This window comes from Cotesia glomerata, linkage group LG1, assembly GCF_020080835.1.
Source record: "Cotesia glomerata isolate CgM1 linkage group LG1, MPM_Cglom_v2.3, whole genome shotgun sequence".
Classification (NCBI taxonomy): domain Eukaryota; kingdom Metazoa; phylum Arthropoda; class Insecta; order Hymenoptera; family Braconidae; genus Cotesia; species Cotesia glomerata.
The window spans coordinates 33469913-33497456 of record NC_058158.1 but is presented as its reverse complement, the minus strand read 5'-3'; the positions used below and the strand labels follow the sequence as shown (position 1 = coordinate 33497456).

The following is a 27544-nucleotide window of genomic DNA, read 5'->3' as shown; positions in this document are numbered from 1 at the left end:
TTTTTTTTTTTTATTTTTATAACAAAATAATTTTAATAAAAAAATACTTTTATAAATTTTCACTAAATTTTTTTTCAATTTTTACATATGAATTTTTTTCCTATAATGAGTTAATTATACAGAAATTTATAATGTCTGTCAACTTATGTGTAATAATTATTTTCTACTAATACAATGTAATCCCTTTCAAGAAACAAAAATATCAATACTTAGTACTTAAGTCTATTTATCATTGTCGAAATCAATTATACTTTTCGATGTAATTTGTTTTGCTTGAACCTCGTTAATAATCAATAGTAAACAATGCAGTTGTCACTTAATTTAATACTTTTCTATGAATGAAAGTAAATTCTAACAAATAATAATTTCTGTTAAGGAAGATGATTTTTCCGGACGAAATATGGCTGCTTATTTTGGAAAACCTAAGCATTCCAGAGTTGATAAAATTACAGCTAGTTTCCCAACATTTCAATGAATTGGTAAAATATGTCTTGAATAAACACCCGGGATGGGAAGATTTAGTTAAGAAGAATATTACAATGGAGTGGCTGGAAGATGTGATGGTGAAGGCTTGTCCCTACGACCTGATAAGCCATCAAAATGATATTCACGATCCGGCGCTGTGGCGAAAGACTTATTTATATTATATAAAATGGCAGAAGATTCTTGTGAATGATCACAAGATGTTCACCATGGTTAAAAATTTCAAGTCCATTTGGATTGCCTCTACCTTTGGTGAGTTGAAATCATTTTACTTAATGATAAAATATCTTTAGATTTCAAAAACTATGTTATTTTCAAAGATGAAAGATTCTGATTATGTCGTTGACTTATTCTACAGATAATTACCTATTGGTTGGATTCGAAAATTTTATGATTCGAGTTTACACTTTCTTTGATGATGACCCCTTTAAGCTATTGTTCTCAACTAACCACGGTCACATCTTAGTTCAGGCAGAATTTTGGTATTCCAGTTACGTAATTACATTACAGATATTTGTTAATAATTATTAACTGATTTGTAATTAACTAATGCTAACGTGCTTTTTATTTCATCTCTAGATGGTGATTTACTGGTTGTATCTATAGACAGAGATTGCGGTATGAGGTTCTGGGATATTAAGAAGAAAATCGAGATCGCTAATAATGGTTGCTCCACTAAACGCATCAGGTAATCCTCATCTATCTTATTTCTCATAAATGTCGTTATTGTGTAATTAAGTGAATAGGGATTTCGGCTGTGAAAAGCTGATGCAAAGAGCAGAGTGTATAGGTACTCACACGAGTGCGGAAAGCCTTTTATGTACTCGATTTATATACATGAATAAACTTGATTGATTAATGATGACCAATAGCCACAACGGATGCCGAGATTTCTGCATAGGCCAAGAAAATGGAATTTTAACATCATTTGAGAGAGTTGGTAATAATATTATACCTGGCCCGTCAATCAATTTAGAACTCTCAAAGGATGAAGAAGTGCTCATACATACTTTTCACAAAAATAATGTAATTAATATCGTTATTTTTAATGAATTTATCATGAATAATAATCTGATGCTTTTTAAATTACACCTTTGTTTTCGATTCTAGATATCAATACTAACATACGCGTACGGTGGAGTTATACTTTATAATTACGAAGTGTTGATCAATAACGGGATCTTAACTGGGTTTAAATTAATTCATGAAACAGTTTCTATAGTTTTACCTTTTCTAATAAACCAATGGGCCAAATTTACTATACTAAATGTAGATTACTACTATGTAACCAACGGTAAGTTTCAAGATTAATACTAAAAATTAGTGCTGTACAATTTGGCCGACTAAACCGGCCAGAAAGTTTAACCATTAACCGGTTAAGTTAGTTAAACGGTTAAGTGATTAACCAGCTGACCGATGAACTAATTAACCTGGTTAAACTTTCTGGCCGGTTTAGTCGGCCAAATTGTACAGCACTACTAAAAATCCCTACTTTAACATCGATTTTCAACTAATTTGATCAAAATTAACAGATTTTTGGGGATTCGCAACGAATTATCACTTAGAAGACGATCATTTAATAAATTGTTATGTGCCCCTACACTCTGATGTCTTGTCAATGCTGATGCATGCTCACTTGATTATTCTTGGTTTTCAAGACGGTTCCATTAGATTATTTTCGATTAAAAATATCGCTGAGATGATGGAGCTACCCAACGATACCACCAGAATTCTATGTTCAAGAAAGATTCAGATTACCGATAAGCCGATATTTATTTTGAATTTTTGGAAAGTTGAAGAAAAAAATTTCATTGTTGCTATTACGGATGAAACGATTCATTTGATTAGGTTTTCATAGAATTTTTTATTACTAACTGATTATTTGTCATTGTATTTTGCAATATTGTAATAAATAATAATAAAAGAATCAAATTTTATTGTATTTTTCGGAGTGTTATTTGTACCCATTACATTTACTTGCGCCAAAGTTTGATAGAAGTTTAATAAAACACCAATCTTTAAATTTTCAAACTGTAATTACTTTTGAATGAATAAGCCGGTTTTAATACTTATTTCCTACCATATACCTTGCTTTATTATTTTTAACTTCCCGCTAAGAAAATTGAAAATTTTCAAAAATCGGGAAGTTATTGCTTTTACCCCGTTTTGCGAAAATCGAGTTTTCATCAGATCTCGACGTTTTAAGGTCACAGGAAGTTTCCCTGACTATTCCCGCGATGGTGTCCGTGCGGATGTATGTGTGTGTGTGGGTGTGTGTGTAAACCTCTTATAACTTTTGAACGGCTCGGCCGATCGGATCGAAATAGGTGGCGATCTAAAGAGTATCCTTGCCATTAAATTTCGGAAAAATTTGAATTGATTCGGTTAGCTAGATTTTGAGAAATCTCAAAAATAAAATTTTCAAAAAATCGTTTTTTTGGAATAACTTCTAAACGGCTTCACCGCTCAATTCCAAAAACTAATCAGCTCTTGAGCTTGAAAAACCACGTCGATTGCCATCAGTCCCATCAAAATCGGTTGATTCGTTCGAGAGCTATTGAAAACGAAAAATTTCGAAAAAAGTGTTTTTTTCACATGACTTCGAGATTTCTTTTCGGATCGTTTTTGACAAAATAAAATTATTATTAGAGCTCAAAAAATCACGTCGATCGCCACCAAGAACGTGGAAATTAGTTAATTGGTTCGTGAGTTATCGTTGTCGAAAAAATTCGGAAAAGTGAATTTTTCAAATTTCTCTAAGATTTTCAGTTCGATCAGTTTGTGTTCAAAAGTATATCATAGATTCTAAAAAACTGCGTGGAATTCTGCCAACCGTATGAAAATCGATTCATTCATTTAGAAATTATTGCAGTTTGAAAATTCAAAAAATACTGTTTTATTAAACTTTTATCAGACAAAAGCTATTTCTTTGAGCTCGGAGAGCTCAAAATAACACACAAATAGTATTTTTCAGCTCGAAGAGCTCAGAAACGTCATAAGTGCAATTTCAAGCGTTTAGGTATGGAATTAGCGGGAAGTTGCAGGGATGGCCTTTAGGGTCAACCGTTTTCCAGATTTTTTTTATAACTATAACGGGATTAATGGATCTCAGAATACTCGAATGCGCGTCCATTCAGCCGTTCAATTACAATCTCTCGCCTTATGTGAAAAGGAACACCTTTTCTGATATGCATCATCTTCTTCATTGCTCTTGTTACCAAACCAGTAATTAATTTTCAGTTAAAAATAATATTTTATTTTTGTTCTATAAGCTTGTAAATGATTTCAATACAAATGTTGCTGTCAGAGATGAGCAGTTACCCAGTTACGCTGGTTGCAAATTACTTGAGTTCAAGGTAAAGGCCTTTCGTCTGGTTGTTTATGAGAAAATATTGCCTAGTCAAAAGAGAGAATTACATTCAAGAGCTGCCAAGATTTATAAACGACAAGCTAGAACTTGTATTTCGTGTGGTGGTGGATCTTTTTTAAATGCTTTGGGTGTTGTACAAGGGGTTAGACTATTTTTTTATTCAAATAATTATCTAAAACATCTTTTTTTTAACATTAAAACTTTTTAAGTTTGAAGTATATTTTTTCAAAGCTACTTTTAAAAAATCACTCAGCTTTTTGAAATTCAAAAATTTCATGTTAATTTATTTTTAAAATTTTTGGATTAAATATCTTAATCTAATTTTTTCGATAAATAATTAAATTGATTGAACATTTTTAAAGATTGGAACTGATGCAAGAGCATTAGGACCATCTATAGTTAGAAGATCTTTGTCTAGAGATTTCATTTATTTTAGTAAATTCAAATTTCGAAGACGTAGTTCATCGACTGAAAGTCCTAATCAAGAAGGAATTCATCATCAGAAAATTTCAATTTTATCAACTCACTCTAAAGATCGAGGTCAATTTATTTTATTTAAATATTTGATTTTATAAATTAAAAATAATAAAATCTAATTCGATTTTTTTTAAATGAATCTCAATATTCTTCAGATGGAACAATCAACACCTTCTGACAAAAGAAATTTAACTAAATCTAAGTTACTTTTGCTGAAGAAAAGTGAAATTGCGATTGTGAAAATGTGTTGAATGGAGTTTTTCAAGAACTTTTATGGCATCTTCAGCACACTGGTTGATTTACATTATATTATATTTAAAATTGTAAATGAAATTATGAAATAGTTTTATTTAATTTACGCAATATTTAATTACAGATTGGTCAAACAAACTCGTGGAGTACATGATGGAGTACAGCGCGGGGCTGATTTTTATTTGTAGATACTATGAAGCATTTAACATTCTAATAATCACCAAAGAGATAAATGATAAATTACCTTTCGAAAAGAGACGGAAAAATAAATACATTATATGGGGCTTGATGGGTAAGTTGATTTGAGAATTTCAATTGTAGATGTAAGTTATCAGGTAATTAATCATAATTTTTTAACTTAAATTTGATAGGCGATACTTCAGTAGCATTAGAAAATAATTCAAAAGCAAAAAAGTATTTCAAAGAGGCAATAAGACTTCAAACTAATGATCAACATTATGATATGCTCTATGTGAGGACTAAAGTTATATGCCGGGTTTGGCATCGAAAAATTAATAGAAAATTGATAAACAGATTCTATAAAAACAGATTTTCCGAAAATGAAATGTCAAGACGGCTGGTTATTGCTTATCATTTTATGAAACTATCTAAAGTTTTGTTGGTAATCTATATTATTAAGAGAATAAGAAAAATTTTGTCTCCAGGATAGTCATATGATAAAATCGGTTTTTTTTTTTAGTGAAACTTAGTGTCTTAGCTTAGTGTCACTGCAAAAGTCTTGACTTGAATTTGTGCCTTTTCAAGGTTTCATATCATTCTTACTGATGGTCAATTTATGATGATAAATATTTAGGCTGCATTCGAAAATGCTCTATCTCTAGATACATAATTAAAAAATCATCTTGTATCTTGTGAACTATTAACATTTTTAATTATATAAGTTTATCCCGACATTACACTCATCGAGACCTTTCATTTGAGTACCCACATCATTTTTTCATATATTTTATCTATTTATATATATTATATATATGTATATATGAAAAATATATCAAAATGCATGTGGGTACTCAAATGAAAGCTCTTGATAAGTGTAACGTCAGGATGAGCTTATATTTTTAAAAACGTCAATAGTTAAGGAAGTACAGTGCAATTTAACAAAAGTCATTATTTAATAAAGCAAAATTTTATTTATTTATAGTTCACAAGTCACGGCAGTCACATAGTGACTGCAAGGTTGCTAATTATAGTTCATCTATTTTTAATTATAATGATTATTAATATTTATAATTGAATTTAAGATACTAGGAGAAAGTAATCGCGCGGAATTGATAGAAATTGACGCAATTAATATCGGATTTTAAAGAAGAAGTCAACAACGATAATTCACGACCAAATCAACCGATTTTGACCGGCCCAGCGACGATCGACGTTGCTTATTGATGTTAAGGTAGTTGGGCCCAATTATAAAAAGCAAAAATTCAAGAAACCTCTCAAACTCCGTATAGAAGTATTTAAATACATAATACACAGGCTGTTAAAATTTAGGGACGATGTACCACGTCTAACCGAAGATAATTGCAATTGAAAATGACATTTTTACACAGGTGGTATGGGAAAAAAGAGAGAAAACCGCGAAGTTTTATTATTTTTATATTAAAGAAATTTTAAAAATTTCACTAAAAACTAATATTACTTAGATTAATACATGTATAATTACCCTACAAAATTCTAGAACTCCCTACCACATAGTTTTTGATAAATCATTGATAAACTAGTAAAGTAAACAAATAAAGTCATGAGTGAAAGTAAGTGAGCGATAGCCCGTAAGAGAGGCGATACTAGCGAATGAAAGAGACAGCACACAGAAAAAAAAATGTTCTTGAATCAAGTATATAATTTTGAAGAACTTAATATTCTTGATTTGAGTAGAAATATTCTTGATTTAAGGAAATTTTTCTTGATTTAAGAAAATTTTACTTGATTCAAGAATTTTTCGCCTTGATTTAAGACAATTACTCTCTTCAAAATTATATTCTTGTTTCAAGAATTTTTCTCTAACGTCGAGATCTGATAAAAACTCGATTTTCGAAGAACGGGGAAAAACCAATAACTTCCTGATTTTCGAAAATTTTTAATTTTCTTAGCGAGAAGTTAAAAATAATTCAGATATTATTTTTTAAAAATTTTATATATGGTGACGGTTACATAAAAATATTCGAAAAAAAATTGTAAAAAGTAGTTCTATCAATCCAACGAAGCGCAAAAACTAGTTTTATGTATCAATGAAAAAAATCCTTCTTCACAGATTTTTTATGCAGATGTTCTATTCAGAAGACTTTAGTTTTCCTCCAGGTGAAAAAAGGGTATAAAAAAGGGTTTCCCAATTTCTTACTCTATTATTCGAAACTGTCTATTGTCATGACAGATTATTTTTTCGGTAAAAAGAAATAAAAAAGAATCTGTCAATGTAAAAAAAATATATGGATGAATATATATTATATCCAGCTAAAAAGTTTAGGTAAATTTATACCTCGAGGTCTTCGGAATTCAAGTTGACGAATGAAAAGGAGTTGGACAGTAACATCAATGATTGTAAGACCGAGTTCTTAGAATATGAGATATTAAGTTGGGGAAAAAAAAAATTTTGTTGTCTTATAGATAATTGAATTTGAAATTTTTACTGCATGCTTTTCTGAAAGTAGTTTTAAAAATAAAGAAAAAATAACTAATTAGATTTATTGACTGTTCGATTTAATTTCGACCTGCGTTTATGGGGGGGCAGAGTCCACTTGTACCTCACTAAGGTTCGGTTAGAGTACAGAATTTTAATATTGAAAAAATCCTACAAAAGTGTTGCCTTTCTCCAAAAAACTCAACCAATTTAAGGTATAGATATTTATTGTAATAGGTATTAAGAGTGAGAGCATATTTTACTTATCTTTTTTTTTTTTTGAAGTGTCTATTGTCACTACCTACATTTACGGTAGGCACTTTTATTTTACAGAGACCTGATGACTTTCAACAAATTTATGAATTGTTAGAGTATCTCTTACGAAACCATTACTCGGTGATAAATTGTAAAAATTGCCAATCAGCTTTCTTTTTTGACTTCAAATTTCTAAGCTTTACATGCTTATTTATTTTACTTGGGAAAATTTTTGCGACGGCAACTAGACGAATAATTTTAAATAAGAATGTTTAGTCTACGGTTTAAAAATGACTTATACTAGTAAACTAACCGACAACAATATCTTTTTTACCCTTAAAGCCCGCATCCTATTTTCATTTAAGTCGGTGCATGGTTAAACAAGAATTAACTTTAATCCTTCATGGTACTTACTTCAACTTGTTGGGTTTTTCCCAACAGAAATGCTACTTTGCCTAAACAGTTCATTATTGTCAGCTCAATATTACTTTAAGCTAATATGTTTTTAAAATACAAGCCGAAAAAAATTATAACTGAGATATTGCAATAATTATTAATACACTGTAAAAAATCCAGAGTGAATCGGGAGTGAATTTTACTCCCATTTCACTCCCATCACTCGGAGTTCCGGAGTAAAGTAATTAATCACTCCGCGTAGGGAGTGAATCCAGAGTTTTCATTTGCGGAGTGAATTCAGAGTGATTTCGGAGTGATTTCGAATTTCACTCCGAAAAACATCCGCGTTCGGAGTTTTTAAAATAAATAAAATAAGGATGAATTTTCGTTCTACAAAAAAAAAATCTTAAAATTATTAATCTTTATATATATATATATATATATATTTCTTCTGTGCGTGTGTTTGTCACTGAACTCCTCCTAAACGGCTGGACCGATTTTAATGAAATTTTTTGTGTGTCTTCCGGTGGATTCCAGAATGGTTTAGATTCACAATTCAGTCCACGAGAAAATGTTTATTTAATAGATTTTTTATTTATAAATTGTTGTTGACCTTGACTACCCACATGCACTTTTCATATATTTTATAAATATCATATATATAAGATATATGAAAAAATTCATGTGGGTACTCAAATGAAAGGTCTCGATGAGTATAATCACAATGGACTTATATTTATGAAAATTTTAATAATTAACGAATGATAATGTATTTTGTCAACTAATGATATTTTTAAAGATATAAGCTCATCCCGATGTTACACTCATCAAGACCTTTCATTTGAGTACCCACATCAATTTTTCATATATTATATATATATGTATACATATATCATATACATATATTTTTCATATATGTATATATTATATGTATGTATATATATTTACGAAAAATATATCAAAAATGCATGTGGGTACTCAAATGAAAGGTCTTGATGAGTGTAACATCGGGATGAGCTTATATTTTTAAAAATATCATTAGTTGACAAGATACAATGTCATTTCTTAATTATTGAAGTTTTGAAAGATATAAACTCATCCCGATGTTACACTCATCGAGTTCTTTCATTTAATATCACATTTTTATATATTTTATATATATGGTATTTGTAGAATATATAAATATATAAAATATATCAAAAATGCATGTGAGTACTCAAATGAAAGCTCTTGATGAGTATAAAATCAGAATGGGCTTATATTTACAAAAATGTTAATTATTGAAGAATGCCCATTGTATATTGTTAACTAATGATGTTTTTAACTATACAAGCTCATTCCTAAAATTTCTAAATTTAAGACGTGTGTACATGACAACGTCTGTCGGGTCCGCTAGTATATATATATATATATATATATATGTATATATCTCTATATTTTCTTTTGACAATTTTTAATTATAATTAATTTATAAAAAAAAAATAAATAAAAACATTATATTAATAATTAAAATGAAATATTATTAAAAATAATAAATTAAATTTTTAATAATTAAATATAAAAAGGGTTTATAAAAATATTTTCTTTACAAAAATTTATTTATTCTAAATTCATTTATTTTGGGAGTGAATGCGGAGTGAATTTTATTATCAATAAAAATTAACTCCTTCTCGGAGTAAATATCACTCCCGCTGGGAGTGAATCAATTAAAAATCATTCACTCTTCATTCACTCTTCATTCACTCCGCGTTCACTCCGCAAATTTTTTACAGTGTAATCATATATGATTAAATTATAAAATACTAGCTGTTACTCACCCACTCTGCTGGGCGCTTTATAGAATTGCATTTTAGATCTAGACTTGAAATTTAATTAGAGTATTGTTTTGACTTACACAGATTCCCAATTCTGTCAAATTGGCATGCACCTTTTATTCATGTATTTCTAGCTATAATATTCATTGTAACTTTCAATTTGCAATCATTATACCATTTCCGTGTCTTTCTTATAAAAATGAATAATAATTAATATGAAAAAAAAAAAAATTTTAATGAGCATTGAAAGTTTCAGTTAAAGAAATTGCAGGTCTCATAAGTGAAGAAATCTGCCTAGTATATAAACATAACCAATCGAATTAAAAAATTTATTTTAAACAAATAAATAATTTCTAAGTCAAAAAAATATAGGTTTCGGATGATATGTGCATACAGGTTGATAATAATAAAGCAGAAAATTTTGAAAGAAGCTTTGAAAGGCAGATTAACAGTGCGATTTGAAAGAAAAGTTAAAAGGCAGATCAATACTGTGATGAAAAATAAATTTGAAGGCAGTAAATAGAGAGAGACAGTAATACTGTGATGAAAAAATTTTAAAAGGCAGTTCTTACTGTTGAACAATGTAACAAATCTATCTAATTATCCATAGATTCCGAATAAGTAATTACCAACATATCATATACTAAAACCTTCTTGGAAACACACTGCATTCTATGGTATAAGTATTATTCCGATCGGTTCAGTAGTTTTCATAGTATAACCGAACAAAAATACCGACTCTCCATTTATTATTATAGATAATTGAAATTCTTTGGATAGTATATAATTATAAAACATTAATAAAAAAGTATCAAAAATTTTAAGTGACTTTTAAGTGATAAATTTTGTATAAAATAATATTAATATAAAAATTAATATTATTATTAAATGTACTGAGTCTATAATAATGTTCAAGTAAATTTTTACATTTACATATTATTATCATTATTAAAGTATTATAAACTGCAGATAGCGAGTAATAAATATATAAAAACATAAAAAGATAATTATACTTTTATAAATTTTAAACTTAAAAATTTTTCGATTATACTTTGAAGTCTAAATAATTAAATATATCTAAATTTTTTTATACAATTATTCATAAACTCCGAAATAATTATATAACAAATAATTAAAAATATCTTTTGATAATTATAAATAGGAGTCAGGAGGTAAACTAAAGAATAGAATAGAAGACCATGCTTTCACGTCAAAGTCGTGTATATCTCGCCAATTAAAACTGTCAACATGTCTCACGTTCTCCATCCAATAGCTGGACGTATTATTAAACTGCAGCTTCTCCCACATCTAATAAACAAATAATTTAATATTCTCTGTCACTATTAAAAGATATATTAGCGAATCTCTAATACAATAAAATCAACATGAATTACGGACCTTTTCATTGAGTAAAATCCAAGCTAGTAACATTTCATTACTCTGAAAACTTGCATACTTTCTCGCCTTTTTCAGCAGACTCTTAGCTGAATGCTTGTCCCCGTGAGCCAATTTAAAGTATGCCTTCAACATGTAAAACCGTGGTTTTATGAACACGGCATTACTTAAATGTTGCTCGAGAGTTTTTAAGATTAATTTTGTGTTTTGAAGAAGTTCCGAAAGCTCGTCGGAGCGCTTAATGTTGATGCAGCGTCGCAGCTCAAGAAAGTAAACTTCGAAAGTCTAAAAAATAAACGAAATAATCAGAGTAGAAGAAAACTGGATTTTATCTTGAATTAATTTAGTGATGTAATGACTAATTATTTATTATATAACCTTTAGAAGATTTAATAACTGCGCATAATTGTCAGGCTTTATGTTCACTGCATACGACGCACAGCACTGCGCAAATGTAGCTGTCACGGCCGTTCCTCTGGGATAATTATTTTAATCTATTATTATCTTGTATCTTTTCTATTTATTTGTTTACTTACGATCGAAGTTGCCATATCCAGAGACAAGTTAATAGTCTCTTGAGGCTTTCCGGGTCGCGAAAAACACAGGATCTATTTTTATTGGCTACCGCAATTACATTACTATTATTATTTATAATATTCTATTTGTTTAATTATTTTAAAGTTGAGCAATATTTTAATTAATTTCACCGATAATTTCCTTTGCATACTCGGCACACTGTTCAAAAGATTTTAAAACCATTCCAGCATCTAACGTTAGGTCTAATGACAATGCATAATACCAAGTAATACTGGACTTGTCAATATCTTGGTTCGACAGGTGGTACAATTCTTGCATTAAATCTGCAGTTTCATATATTCGCTTCATACGAATCTAAAAAATTAATAATTTATAAGTAAAAAATTAATTTTATACATTATTTTTGTGAATTAATTTATAAATACTGTCAAATTGATCAATAAAGGTAAAATATCTAATTGTACGGCAGTTACGTGTAATGATTTTGATATTTTAAATAATTTAGACCCGATTTCTAGTGCATTATTATACTCTCCCAGAAGTAATCTGTTGAAATTAAATTTAAATGTAAAAAAAGAATTATTATAGTATTAGAGTTAATTTATGTAATTGATTTACAGTCACATACTTTACTTCGAACATTGATTTAAAGACTCGAAGTACAAAAACAATTTCATCAACATACGCCCACCAAAATTTCTTCATTATGATCATCAAAATTTGTTTGTCGAGTTTTCGGGCTGTTTTTAGTTGACTGCAAGCTCGAAAAATTTCACAAGCTTTTATATAGAGCTCGCATTTTTGAGTAAAGCCTTCTGAGCTTGAAAATCCGATATTAAATGCGTCAATTGCTATCAATTCCGCGCGATTACTTTCTCCTTGTATCTTAAATTCAATTATAAATATTAATAATCATAATTAAAATTAGATTAATTATAACTAGCAACCTTGCGGTCACTATGTGACTGCCGTAACTTGTGAACTATAAATAAATAAAATTTTGCTTTATTAAATAATGACTATTGTTAAACTGCACTGTACTTTCTTAACTATTGACGTTTTTAGAGATATAAACTCATCCCGACGCTACACTCATCAAGAGCTTTCATTTGAGTACCTACATGCATTTTTGATATATTTTTCATATATACATTTATATAATATATATAAATATATAAAATATATGAAAAAATGATGTGGGTACTCAAATGAAAGGTCTCGATGAGTGTAATGTCGGGATGAACTTATATATTTAAAAATGTTAATAGTTCACAAGATACAAGATGATTTTTTAATTATGTATCTAGAGATAAAGCATTTTCAAATGCAGCCTAAATATTTATCGTCATAAATTGACCATCAGTGAGAATGACATGAAACCTTAAAAAGATACAAATTTAAGTTAAGACCTTTGCAATGACACTAAGTTTCACTATTAAAACCGATTTTATCATATGACTATCCTGGAGACAAAATTTTTCTTATTCTGTTAATAATATAGATTACCAACAAAACTTTAGATAGTTTCATAAGATGATAAGCAATAACCAGTCGTCTTGACATTTCATTTTCGGAAAATCTGTTTTTATAGAATCTGTTTATCAATTTTCTATTAATTTTTCGATGCCAAACCCGGCATATAACTTTGGGCCTCACACAGAGCATATCATAATGTTGATCATTAGTTTGAAGTCTTATTGCCTCTTTGAAATACTTTTTTGCTTTTGAAATATTTCCTAATGCTACTGAAGCATCGCCTATCAAATTTAAGTTAAAAAATTGTGATTAATTACCTGACAACTTACATCTACAATTGAAATATTCAAATCAATTTACCCATCAAGCCCCATATGATATATTTATTTTTCCATCTCTTTTCGAGAGGTAATTTATCATTTATCTCCTTGGTGATTATTAGAATGTTAAATGCTTCATAGTATCTACAAATAAAAATCAGCCCCGCGCTGTACTCCATCATGTACTCCACTAGTTTGTTTGACCAATCTGTAATTAAAAATTGCGTAAATTAAATAAAACTATTTCATAATTTCATTTATAATTTTAAGTATAATATAATGTTAATCAACCAGTGTGCTGAAGATGCCATAAAAGTTCTTGGAAAACTCCATTCAACACATTTTCACAATCGCAATTTCTAAAATCGATCAGGCTAAATTTCTTCAACTGTGATCGTCTTGAAGGATCACTTTTCTTCAGCAAAAGTAACTCAGATTTAGTTAAATTTCTTTTGTCAGAAGGTGTTGATAGTTCATCTGAAGAATATTGAGATTCATCTAAAGAAACTCGAATTAGATTATATTATTTTTTATTTATAAAATCAAATATTTAAATATTTAATATTTAATAATTATATTCAATTATATTGAATATTTAATAATTTTAATATTTAATATTTAATAATTAAATATTTTTACTATAAATATTTAATTTAAATAAAGTACGTTGATCTTTAGAGTGAGTTGGTAAAATTGAAATTTTCTGATGATGAATTCCTTCTTGATTAGGACTTTCAGTCGATGAACTACGTCTTCGAAATTTGAATTTACTAAAATAAATGGCATCTCTAGACAAAGATCTTCTAACTATAGATGGTCTTAATGCTCTTGCATCAGTTCCAATCTTTAAAAATGTTCAATCAATTTAATTATTTATTGAAAAAATTAGACTAAGATATTTAATCCAAAAATTTAAAAAATAAGTCAACATGAAACTTTTGAATTTCAAAAAGCTGAGTGATTTTTTAAAAGTAGTTTTGAAAAATATACTTCAAACTTAAAAAGTTTTAATGTTAAAAAAAATGGCCATAATTTATAGCTAAATTTGTCATTAAAGACAAATTTGGGAACTGGGGAAATAAAGGATAAAGGGGGGAGGAGGGACCTTACTCAGTAGGAATTTTTCGGTAAGATGGAATGTTTTCGATAATTATTTGAATGAAAAAATAATCTAACCCCTTGTACAACACCCAAAGCATTTAAAAAAGATCCACCACCACACGAAATACAAGTTTTAGCTTGTCGTTCATAAATCTCGACAGCTCTTGAATGTAATTCTCTCTTCTGACTAGGCAATATTTGCTCATAAACAAACCGACGAAAGGCCTTTACCTTGAACTCAAGTAATTTGCAACCAGCGTAACTGGGTAACTGCTCATCTCTGACAGCTACATCTGTATTGAAATAATTCACAAGCTTATAAAACAAAAATAAAATGTTATTATTAACTGAAAATTAATTACTGGTTTGGTAACAAGAACAATGAAGAAGATGATGCATATCAGAAAAGGTGTTTCTTTTCACATAAGGCGAGAAATTGTAATTGAAACGCTGAATGGACGCGCACTCGACTATTCTGAGATTCATTAATCGAGTTATAGCTAAAAAAAAAAAAAAATAATAAAGTAAGGTATATGGTAGGAAATAAATATTAAAACCGTAAGCCGTTATTACAGTAGTAATTCATAGCAACATTTAAATATTATTTTATTGCGAGTTATAAAATTCTTACCTCTAGCTGTGTGAAAGTCCATTGAATTTGGTGTTACATTCTCGAGTGTTTCTCTCGTAAAAATATCCCCGAGCACAGCTGCTGATCTTAATACACTTTGTTCATAAGATGTGAGTTTGTGGAACAATTTTTTGTATAAAGTTTCAATGTCGAGATAAGTGTCATCTCTAATAAACTGGCTGTTTATAGATGTAGACTTAATATCTAAAACATGAAATTTATCTTGCGGAAGATGAGGATTTATCTCTTCGGGGAAGACACCGTATGGCACTTTAATGACAGAAACAAGTGGAGGTGAAATCAGGTCTTGGAAATTTACTTTTCCACCACGAAAATAAAATTCAAACCACTTTCTTTCGAGTACTAGAGATATGAAAGCCTCCAACCAACCTGCATTCATCCAATTTGCATTGTTTAGAATTCTAAAATTTTTTTATATTGATTATTACATGTTTATAAATAAAAAATAAAATAACTAGTCATTTTAAAATTGATAATATTAAAGTTAGTGAAGATTCATAATTTTTTTTAATTAAATTATTAAAAGGGTAATCGACGTGGGTAACTCGGTACTTATTAACTCGGACAAAAAAAACTTGAATATAAATATTTCTATCCAAAAATCTGGGGGGTAGAGGTTAGCGAAACTTCCCCATTCTTTAGTACCAATTGCAAGGTATTAATGAAGTTTATAATAAATATGTTGCTACGATGATGACCATCATGTAGTGATGATGATGGTGTTGGTAGTAGTAATGATAAGGGTAATGGTGATGAATGACCATCGTGATGATGATGATGATGATGATGGTGGTGGTCACGGTGATGATAACGGTAATGATGACCATCAGGTCGTAATGATGATAATGATGATGATGATGATGATAGTGGTCGCGGTGATTATGATGATAATGGTGGTGTTGGTCGCGGTGATTATGATTATGATGATGATGATAATAATGATGATGATGATAATGATGATGATAATAATGATGATGATAATAATGATGATGATAATAATGATGATGATAGTAATGATAATGATGATGATAATAATAATGATGATGATGATGATGATGATAATAATAATAATTATGATGATAATGATGATGACCGGAGTTGTTTTGACTGAGTTATTCTGGTATGCAACCATACAAAATAAATAGTTTGGTTAGTTATAAATTGATAAAGTTTATATTATTTACTTGTCAATTTTTTCAGAAATTGCATGAACATTGAGAAACTGACAAATTAAAATACCCATTTCTTTAGAATCAAATCCATTAAGCGTAAATTTAAAAAGTCTAGAATCATTATAATGGTTTGAAGATATTGATTTAAAATTGTCAATGGTCATTGCCAAAAAGAAATTGTTACAATTCATAATCCGAGTTACAAAAGCCCAAGATTCCAAATCCATGAAATGGATATCGTCAATAAAAATACCCGTGGGTTTTTGGACCTGAAAAGTAATAATAGTTTTTAAGTATAAAAAATAAATAAATATTACAGTACTTACTGATCCTAATAGTTTATCAAAAAGGGTAAGGGTTTTAGAAATATGCTGCTCTTCATTTTCTGACAGAAAAGTTGACGAATGGGTGAAATCAACATTAAAAAGGACATTAAGATAGCAGAATTTACTTAACGGGATAATGTTTCCAATTTTTTTTATTAGGCTCTTCTTTCTCTCCTCGACGGAGTAACAATCGTGGATTTGGAATATCTAAAAATTTTAGATTAATTAAAACTTAATTTATGAACAATAAAATGATACTTACTTCTAATAAAATATAATAAATAGTATTGTAAGCTCTTGTGGTGTTTAAAAAATTCAACGAAACAGTGCAAGTTGATATTTGACGGGATTTTGCTATTAGAACGCACTCATCAAGCAGTCTAGATTTTCCAGCACTGTCAGAACCCTTTTAAAAAGAAAGACAAGCGAATATTATGATAAAAATTAAAAAAGTGTCTTCAATTAAGGGCCTTTAATTTGTCCAACAATTAATCAACTACAAAACTTGAAAATAAAAAATTTATATTAAAAATTTTCTTACTTCAATAAGAACTCCGCAGTAATTTCGACTAGGAACACAAATATCATCCAGGATATCAGTTAATTTTTCTAATTTATCAAAACATCCGATAATTGGATAAATTTTATCAATTTTTCTGCTGACCAAACTCTCTTTTTCGTCCCTTAAATTAAATTAAATTTTTTGTATTAAAAAATATCATAATTATTTCAAAACAACTAACAATTGATGAAACTCATAAATATTAAATTTTCCAAAGCCAGTGATTCCTTTGACGCTGCGTAAACGAAAATTTTTTCTTGGTAAATTACTATACAGTACTGTGTCAAAATCACAATTAACCTGAAATAGTTTAAAATTAAATTAAAATTCTGGTTGAATAATCGTGATGTAAAAAAAGGAAAATCAATAACAAACATATTGGTTAGCAACAGTAGCGATTTTTTTAGATTTTTCACACGATAAACCTGTACAGGTAAAAGTTTGTCTTATTGTGTGACCAATCACTCCACAAAATACCATTCCTGTAGAAATTCCCATGGATAATTTCACTATATCTTCAATGTTGCTCAAGATCATCCGATACTTTTCTGCGCAAATCAAACTATTTTCATGAAGAAAATGATTATCTGGTGAGAAACCAAAGTACACCGAAAAAAATATTCTTTTTGGATAGACCTTGACTGTTTTGATAATTCCAAGATATTTTTCTGTCAATCTGTATAAATATATAAAAACAAATAATAATACAAATCAGCTACTGTAATCAAGAAATAATTAGATAATTTCCAATAAATACTTGTAGAGAGCATGAAAGCATTTGTCACTTAAATTGACTATTTCTTGAGTTTTACTTTTTACAGGAGTAATATTTATTGATAAAATTGACACTTTCTGTATCTGAGTCAGCAATTCTAGAGCACGGTGCTTTTCAATTTCAGAAGTGAGTAGTGGTATCAAAAATGTTGATAATTTGTCGCCTATTTTTAGAGTTACAGCATCGTTTATAGAAGATCTATCTGTTAAAAATTTTTTTTTCTTTAATTAAAAATGTTTATGAAGAATATTAGAGTATAAAAATTTGATTTACATGGATTGGATGTTGGTTCTTTACTAGTTGTCATATGTGTAATTGAAATTTTTTCATCTTTACTTTTATTTGGAATTCTCCTCTCCAATTTTGAAAGTCCAATCTCGTTTATAATCTTTAAGAAATGAAAAAAAGTGATAAAATTTGTAAAACTGGATTAAAAAGTGAAAAATTATTAAAAAGGAAAACATTTTACTTTGACATTATCTGAATCTACGGGAAGATATTCATAATTACTCGGTAGGACATATTGCCAAGTGCTTTTAGTCAGAATAACTTCCCCAGGATTACAATTATTTGCTGCCGACTCAGCTTCAATGATCGGTTGACCTACTAGTACCCATTTTTTAAAATTATCATTGCCAATTAATGAAAATGCAACGTCTCCAGTTGAAATAGTAATTTTTACTTAAACAAAGAAAAATTAGTAAAACTATTGACCCTACAGACCCTTCTTGCAACTTTTGGCTAATTTCAATTCCAAAGCTCTCTAAAATACTAAAAAAAAAAACCAATAACTTCCCAATTTTATAAAAATCATTGATTTTTATAGCAGAAAGTTAAAACTTGTCTAATACTAATTAGGGGCTCTTAAAAATAAAAAAATTCACTCACTTTTAACTTGTAAAATAGTTGAAATATTTTTCACCCCTTTCTGGCATTTCAATCCACATTTTATCACTGCTTCCACAATTTCCGCTGCTAACTGAAATGTCGGTACTTTCCATACCGCCAAAATTTCATCAGCTTCCAATTTAATCACGTCTCCTTCATAATTATAAATATTTTCAATAATTGGTCCCAAATATTTGTTGAGTAAAAAATTCAATCCATAGCTCGCGCTGTTTTCAGTCGGCGAAAATTTATCCCAGATGTCATTTAAGTCTAATTAAATTCAGAAATTGTTAACTAGTTAAATTATAATTAATCCTAGTTAATTATAATTAAAAATTTACTCGAGATTTCAATAAATAGAATGACAGCTAAAAATTCCTCTAGACTTTTTTTTGCGAAATCTGTTTTGTAAATTATTTCGTCTGGGACGAATGTTGATATCAATTGTGTTCTTATTTTTTCTTGATGAGCACGATAAGACTAAAGATATTTATTTATTAAATGCTGAATTAGATATTATGAGTTAATTAATATTAATACTTACCTGACACAAAGAAATTTTTTCAGTTTCAAAAACTGGCCCAAAAAGTTCTGGAATCCAGTGAATTGTTTGAGACTCGCTGCTACTTTTACTAGTCAGCGAATCTTTTCCATGCCACAAATTTTCTTTGTAACTTGGAGATTTTTTCATTATTATTTAATTTAAACTAATTATAAATAAGTATTGATATTTTTAAAATCATAAATGACTAAGTTCATGCATTGGAAGGTAGGGTTACATAAAGATCAATAATACGTTTTTTTGTTTTTTATTTTGTTTTTTGTTGTTTTTCTATCAAGTACACACAATCATTGGCTGCGTTCAAGTTTGCTAAGTTCTTGCAGATCTTAGTATATCTTGTAACAACAAGTTAAAGTAACTATATTATTTTTTTTTTAAATCTATAACAAAACAATCCAAGGTATATTTATTTAAGTACGTCTAAAATTAATTTTTTGGTAGATAAAGTCAGCCCTGCTCAGAACTTAGTAAACCCGAACGCAGCCATTATGTAAAAATAGAAAATTGAATATATAGTAAGAAACTATTTACAAATGTACAAAATATCAATATACTTAAATTGAAAATTTTTTATCAAAACATTAATTTTTTTTTTAATTTGTTTTTTTTTTAATGTTTTTTTTTTTTTATTTGTTTTATTTTAATTTTTTTTTTTTTTATTTGTTTTATTTTAATTTTTTTTTTTTTTAATTTATTTTTTTTTAGTCAGATTTAATTGCTCAAATCGTACCGTCGACTTGGGCTTCGAGAACCCACGTCTGGCTGGTAAGTTAGTTTGAGGGCTCTATAGTCTACTCGGCTAACGTCGCCGGCAAAAAAACATTAATTAATGTCAGGTATTTTTATAATTTGATTATTACAAATGAATCGTTTATTTGAGAAACCCCATAAGTCATATGAGGTTCCCATATGACTTATAGGGTTTCTCAAATAAACGATTCAAATATTGTAAAGTTTTATAAAAAATACTTTTAACAAGAATCTACTTTTACATTGTTGTAAACTGTATAATTTAAATGAGATCAGAATACGAAGACTACTTAGTCCTTTAAAAGCGAAGATACCTGGTCTCATCAAAATTAACAGCGACTTTAGGTACCCCACCCCGTTTATGCCAATAATAATAATAATAATTATAAATTTGTAGATTAAATAAATTGTAGATTAAAATAAATAATTTAAATAATCAAATAATACATATTGGCAATAATATAAATGACTACATTACATTGCACTCTCCAAATAAAAAATATAATTAACTTATTTAGACTAGAAAAATAAAATTGTTTGTTTATTTTTCCATTTAATTAGCAGTAAAATAAACAAACAAGTTTATTTTACCACGGTGGTAAGGGGTAGCTTTGGTAATTAGAAAATGTTTAAATTATCTGTATTAAATTATCAGCCCAAGATTCACTTAGATGAGTTTAAATTAATTTTTTTAGTATAGTAGTTATAAGTTTATACAACTTAATTTTTTCAATTCGGGGACCTAATTAACAGGTAGTGCTGTGGATGATTTTCACAGGTAATGTCATGTGATCTTCTACTACTCTTGTTTACTAACGTACTTGATGATAGTCGTGCCCTTGCGTTTGCTAGCGCCGGAGGATCGACCGGTGTTTGAGGACTCGTTGTTAGAGTCCTTCATCGACAAATTCAAAGCTTGAGTTTCTTCAACTTCGTCTGAAGAAATTTCCATAGGATTTGCAACTGTAGGTCTTATAGTAGAAGTAGACATCATTGTCATCGCAAGTAACAAGCCGAAGTTCAAAGGTGTATTGACTATTGATGAGTAGTTGGTCGGTTCCATCTGAGAGCCTGAAGAGTTTGACATAGATGGTAAGATACTTTGTAAATACATAGGATTTGCATTGTGATTTTCTATGGTTGGTGATATGCTTCCCAACTGAGCATCCTGTCGTCCAAGATTTTGGGCTTCATTAAGATTTTCCTGAAGCAGATTATCATTAAGACACTCGGATGAAATTGGAGGTGTCTTAACAGTTGGCTTCTGTTTTCGATTTGCTCCCATAGAAGTTTTATCTTTTTTATTTTTTTTATTTGTTTTAGGGCCTCGTTTCTTTCCGTAAACATCAATTTCTTTGTCAATTTCATTTCCTTCTATATCAAAAACTTTTCCAACTTTATGTCCTCTAGCTTGCAGATGAATTTTAAAATTGTTAACGTATTTGTTTCCATAATGACAGTCTTTGCAGATGTAGAAATAAAAATCAATATGCTGTTTTTCGTGACTTCTCAACATTGCTTTGTTGGTAGCGGTGTAATTGCATTTACTGCATAAGAATTCCCGTAGTCCTTGGTGCAAACACTTGTGATAAGTGAGATGATGATTGAGATCGGTGACGAAGGCACAATAAGGCTCCGGACACTCATAAAGTTTATTCGGTGGCACATGTTTTCTAAAGTGAATCCATAATTCATGTTTTGTATCAAATGAGTACTTACAAAACTTGCACGTAACCCTTGAAATTATTCCTTTTGAGTAACGTGGAATCTTGAACCCAGGCGCCGTTTCGTACACTTCCTGTGTCAATATCGTGTAAGTGAATTTGGCGGGCTTTTTTCTTCGGGAATTACGTTTTTTCATATAAACAACAGAACTTTTAGTGGGAGTTGGCGTACCGACGTTATTAGGACTTGTCAAGTTTACATCGTTTTGACAAACATTGGTCGGAATTGATTGCTCTTGATGATAGTTTTCCATTGAAGATGTTGAGGGAACTGGTGACTGATTTAACTCTCTATGCTGGTAAACTTGTTTTGATGAGCCACTAGCCGGCATATTCTGTCGTAAAAATTCCATTTTATTCATTTCTTTCTTCATTTTCTTCTTTTGACACTTCTCTTTTAGCTTGGCGATTCTTACGGTGGGGCTTGACTTCAAGTCAGGAGATGGGCTCCTCTGACTGGGAAATTGCTGACAAGGTACGTTGGACGAAGTAGATGCTCCTTGGTCGAATTTGAATTTCATCGCTAATGATAAGGGTTTTTCAACAAAACCATGGGGTGATGGTGAATTGGAAAATGGCCTGGTCAGTTCTTCGGGGCTTGGTAGTGATCTTGGGTTTGAATTTTCACTATCAGAATAGTATGAATTCGAATTTTTCCTTATTGGTCCGCCGAAATTCATCCAATCCTCCCAGAACAAAGGTTTAGTTGGAGTTACGGAGTGACTCCCCGATGGATTAATGTAACTGGTACATCCATTGTGATTCTCCATTCTTTCTAGACTCTGTAATTTTTAATAATTTAGTTAGTAAAAATTATTAATATTGATATTATTATTATTATTATTAGAAATTACAAAAAAATTTTTAGGAGCAAGTACTTGCATCGGACATTTTGTGTAAGCAATCACGTAAAGGGGAAGAAAATCCAACCGAGGGTTGAATTTCAAGGGAGGAGTATGAACAAAGGGGAATGAGAGTCGAATGCGTGGACGAATTTAGACGGGGAAGTCAGATAAAAAAAAGGAAAATAATGAAAAATGGCGGAAGGATTTTTTACTATATACGCAACGAGTAAAACAAAAAAAAAGAGTATAAATTAAATAAAAAGACAAAAATGTATAAATTTGAAAAATTACTTACTGTATAAGGTGATGTGTAGGGATATGGAGACCTCTTTATCAGGTCCATGGGCTCCGCTCTTGAATGCCCCTTTCCCTGTGATAGCATTAGACTCTCGTAAACAGGATCTATAGATAGGCCTCGATGGAATTGATTGATTAAATTGTTATACATCGTGGTGCGTTTCTTCAATCAGATCGTTTGCCTGTTGAATTTATTTTGTTATTAATAATTTGAAAATTTTATTTTTGAAAAACTTATCATTTATTTGAGTTAGAGTTATAAATTTATATTCTATAATTCTATGAAGCGTTTTTTTAAATACAAAATGAATTGAAATAAATTTTTTTTTATTATAAAATTTGAATAAAAATTTAAAACTTAAGAATTTACTTAAAAATATTCACGGCTAAATTTTTTGATAAAAATAAATAATATTCATACCAAAATTGATGACAAAATTTTTTTTTTAATAAAAAAAAAAAATTAATTAACTTTATTTAGATAATGGATTGAAAAAAATAATAAAATGTAAATGGTCAAAAAATAAGTGAGTATAAATTCAGAGAATTTTTAGTCACTGAGTAAAAAAAAATCAAAACAATTGCAGCACGTGCTTTGGTAGTAGTATTCGGCATATAAGGAAAGTTAAAATAAAAAAGATATCAAACGGATAACCGCTTTGTCGGTATTATTGATCGCATTAAAAACATTAAATACATAATCCTAAAATAAACAAGAGAATTATAAATTTTATATAATCGTTTTTAGTTAACAGGCTACTCTTTTCAATTTTTTTCCCGTTGCTTCGAAATAAAATAAAACAAAGAATTGGAATAATAGAAAAGAATAAAATAAAATAGAGCTGACGATTTATCTTATTTATTTTTTTGGCTCCCTTCGAGTCGTCAATTCTACTGGATAATAATAATTACTATCTAGACAAACTACCCCTCTTGATTACCCGATCGATTTACGTCGTAAAGTTCATCTAGTAGAATTTTATGGAATTTATAAAAAATTTTAAATAAAAAAAATTGAAATTTTTGCTAGTTTATTTTTGTGATAAAAAAATTTTATGAAAATAATATTTAATTCTAATTATCACTAGTTTTTTTACTGTAAAAACCACACATGCAAATTTTATTTAATTTTAATTTTTGCTTGTTTTTATTATAGACAAAATTTTATAAAAATAGAACGTGATAATATTATCTCATTTTAATTATCTATAGTTCATTTTACTGCGAAAATATTTTTGTAAAAATAAAACATTAAAATTTTTTTTTAATTTTCGTTTCTGCTAGTTTATTGTTATGATAAAAAAATTTTTGTAAAAATAAGACATGAAAATTCTGTTAATTAAAATTTTTGCATTATATTTTTACGACAAAAAAATTAAACAAATTTTTTTTTATTGTAAATTTTGCGATTTTTATCTTTTTATAGAAAAATTTTATGAAAATGAATCATGATTATTGTTTTTACTATCAATTTTCGTTACTTTTTATTATAATTATAAAAAAAAATGTTGTGAAAATAAATCATTAAAATTTTATTTAATTGTAATTTGCGCTAGTTGTTTTTCTTAGAAAAAAACATTTTTTTTTAAATTAAAGATTATAATTTATGATACTGAAGTAAGCTGACTGATTTGTTTGTTATAAAATAATAAAAAAAAAAAAAATTAAAAGTAGTAATTACAATAGAATATATTTTCCTAAAAATCAACAATCATAATTTTTATTATTCACATGTGGAATTTTTTTATTAAAGTCAATTATAGTACTATTCAAATTTTATTTCATTCTAATTTTTACGTTTTTCTGTTATTAAAAATATTTGTGAAAATGAAAAATGATAATTATTTTTATTATTTATTTTCGCTAATTTTTTTCATGAAAAAATTTTGTAAAAAAAGCTAATATTTTTTTGTAAAGAAAAAATTCTAAGAAATTTATTGTTGAATGCATCAATTACTTTTATGTAAATTGTTAAGAATATACTTAGATCGAAAAATTTATTGATATGAATGTCTAATAAGATTAGTATTTAGGTATTATTTCAACTTTTTATTTTAAATCTAATCTTTTTCCATCACCTACTGCATGCTTAAGAACTGACACGCGTTAAAAAAAATATACCGATAACGATAACAAGAAATTTATTCTTAAAAAACAACAAGTACTTAATAGTATTTTTCATTATACTTTCAGTTTTATAATTTAAGTTATAAATTACAAGCTATAAACTTCATAAAATTGTAAAAAAAAAAACACATGACAAATTATGTTAAAAATAAATTATGTAAATAAAATAAAAATTAAAAATTTACCTTTTGATATTCCTTTAAAATTCGAAAGATCCAATTGGAAAATGAACTGTTAAAAAACTTTCACCAGATATTGTTTATATAACAAAAAACTCAATAATACTGTCTGTTATCAATATAACAGACTTGAATAAAAAAACTATCTAGACGTAGTAAGGTCTATTAGAAAAGACAAAAATAAAAACCAAAACGAACTACTGACTGAAACTGTGATGGTCACGCTACAGCTAGCTGTTCATTCAAGGGGTGCTGAATGAAGAATGGTGAAATTACTCCAAGCATTCCTCTTTAAATAATATCATGGGAAGCATGGGCCTGAAGCCGAACTACCCCTACCGGCCACTTCTTCGACCAATCAAAGCGCTTCCTTCAAGCCCCCGATACAAGAAAAATTCTGACGCATGCGCATAGTACATTTCCGAGACTCATTCACCCCTCTCTTTACTACTTCCGGTCCTTTCGTACTTGCAACCCTGCGGAGTGCAGATGCACCTAGGTGTTTTCTACCTTAACGGTAAGCCTATCGATAGTATTTTCACCATCCATGTACAACTACACTCCCAATATATATACAAAACAATGCACTTGAATGAATTATTACAGTCCTAACCATAGTCATTTCATATAAGGTAAAAACGCCTACTATTTAAAGGGTGCCCACTACTGACACCCAATTTAATTTTATTGTTTAATTATTAAAATTTGTTAATAATCACAATTGTTGGTATTTCATGACAATTTTACATATTTTTTAAAATAAGGAATAGTAAAATTTAATTCCAAGATATAAACTATTTACCGCAATAAAATTTCATTTTTTCAAGTAGGCAAAATTTGCTTATACGTTTGTAATTTCTTGAAAATATTGTTAAAAAAAAAACCTTATTTTTAAAACCAGATTTCTCAATGTTTTTTTATATAATTGCATTGTTTAAAATTATTTTAGATTTTTTCTACTCTAAAAAACCATAAAATCATTTATTTATAATTTATCGTGTTAAAATTAATTTTAAAATAACAGAAATTATTGATAGTTTTGCATTAGTTAGTAAAGATGATTATTGTAAATATAAATTTATAAATTTTGTAAAAAATTGTTATATTCAACTTTTTTTTTTTCAAATTGTTCATTTTTTTACGTATTTTTCAAAAAAAAAAAAATATATCAATAAAATCAAATAGAAATATCGTTCAAAAAAATGAAAATTAAAATAGTTGACCCCACTTGTAAATACTTTACAAATTTTCAAAAAAATTTAACAATTTTTTAGAAAATTGTGATATTCAACTTTTTTTTTTTAGTTGTTCGTTTTTTTATTGTATTTTTCAAAAAAAAAATATATCCATAACATTAAATAGAAATTTCTTTCGAAAAAATAAAAATTAAAATGGTTGACTAAACTTGTAAATATCTTACAAATTTTCAAAAAAATTTATCAATTTTCTAAAAAATTGTGATATTCAACTTTTTTTTTTCAAATTATTCATTTTTTTATGTTTTTTTCAAAAAAAAAAAATATATCAATAAAATCAAATAGAAATTTCGTTCGAAGAAATGAAAATTCAAATAGTTGACTCCAGTTGTAAATATTTTACAAATTTTCAAAAAAATTTAACAATTTTTTAAAAAATTGTGATATTCAACTTTTCTTTTTAATTTTTTTGTTTTTCTATGTACTTTTCAAAAAAAAATGTGTCAATAAAATCAAATAGAAACTTTGTTCAAAAAAATAAAAATTTAAATGGTTAAACTCCACTTGTAAATATTTTACAAATTTTATAAATTTTCAAAAAAATTTATCAATTTTTTAGAAAATTGTAATATTTAACTTTTTTTTTATAATTGTTCGTTTTTTTATGTACTTTTAAAAAAAAAAAAATATATCGAAAAAAGATAAAATAGAAATTTTATCCAATAACATGAGAGTGAAAATTTTTTCCAACTTTTAAAAGCAAAAAAGCTATCGAATCTTAATTTTTTTCTTTCACGACATTTTTTATCATAAATGCGCCGTAAAAAAAAGCAGAATCAAAAAAAAAATTTGAAAATGTTAATTTTTTACTTTGTTATGGCTCAAAATGGGGTTGAACCCACTTGTAAATAATTACCGTAAGAACGATGATTAAAGTATCCTATAAAAAAAATTGACAATATTGATTTGAAACACCAA

General features: G+C 28.2%; 3 protein-coding genes and 1 long non-coding RNA gene across 4 annotated transcripts; 1 reads left to right on the top strand and 3 right to left on the bottom strand.

The window, feature by feature from the left end:
- The first annotated feature begins 1032 nt into the window (after positions 1-1032).
- LOC123262921 lies at positions 1033-2407 on the top strand. The gene is made up of 4 exons (XM_044725417.1): positions 1033-1171; positions 1356-1509; positions 1594-1777; positions 2016-2407. Exons 1-4 carry the CDS (start codon positions 1104-1106, stop codon positions 2339-2341), a joined length of 732 nt encoding a protein of 243 aa, XP_044581352.1. The 5' UTR covers positions 1033-1103; the 3' UTR covers positions 2342-2407.
- An 11289-nt stretch (positions 2408-13696) lies between these two features.
- LOC123275161 (adenylate cyclase type 10-like) lies at positions 13697-18999 on the bottom strand. The gene is made up of 14 exons (XM_044743101.1): positions 18921-18999; positions 18468-18601; positions 18272-18386; positions 17981-18200; positions 17599-17899; positions 17405-17523; positions 17203-17344; positions 16924-17067; positions 16662-16868; positions 16348-16604; positions 15143-15564; positions 14587-14804; positions 14077-14254; positions 13697-13908 (listed from the first exon to the last, which is right to left on the bottom strand). The coding sequence occupies exons 1-14, from the start codon at positions 18997-18999 to the stop codon at positions 13697-13699; spliced, it is 2748 nt and encodes a 915-aa protein (XP_044599036.1).
- Positions 19000-20935: 1936 nt separating this feature from the next.
- On the bottom strand, positions 20936-22698 carry LOC123269698 (protein hunchback). The gene has a single exon (XM_044735537.1). It carries the CDS (start codon positions 22690-22692, stop codon positions 20998-21000), a length of 1695 nt encoding a protein of 564 aa, XP_044591472.1. The 5' UTR covers positions 22693-22698; the 3' UTR covers positions 20936-20997.
- Positions 22699-23201: 503 nt separating this feature from the next.
- On the bottom strand, positions 23202-25840 carry LOC123269706. The gene is made up of 2 exons (XR_006510461.1): positions 25377-25840; positions 23202-23246 (listed from the first exon to the last, which is right to left on the bottom strand). It is a non-coding gene; the product is annotated as an uncharacterized LOC123269706 (long non-coding RNA).
- Between the last annotated feature and the right edge of the window lie 1704 nt (positions 25841-27544).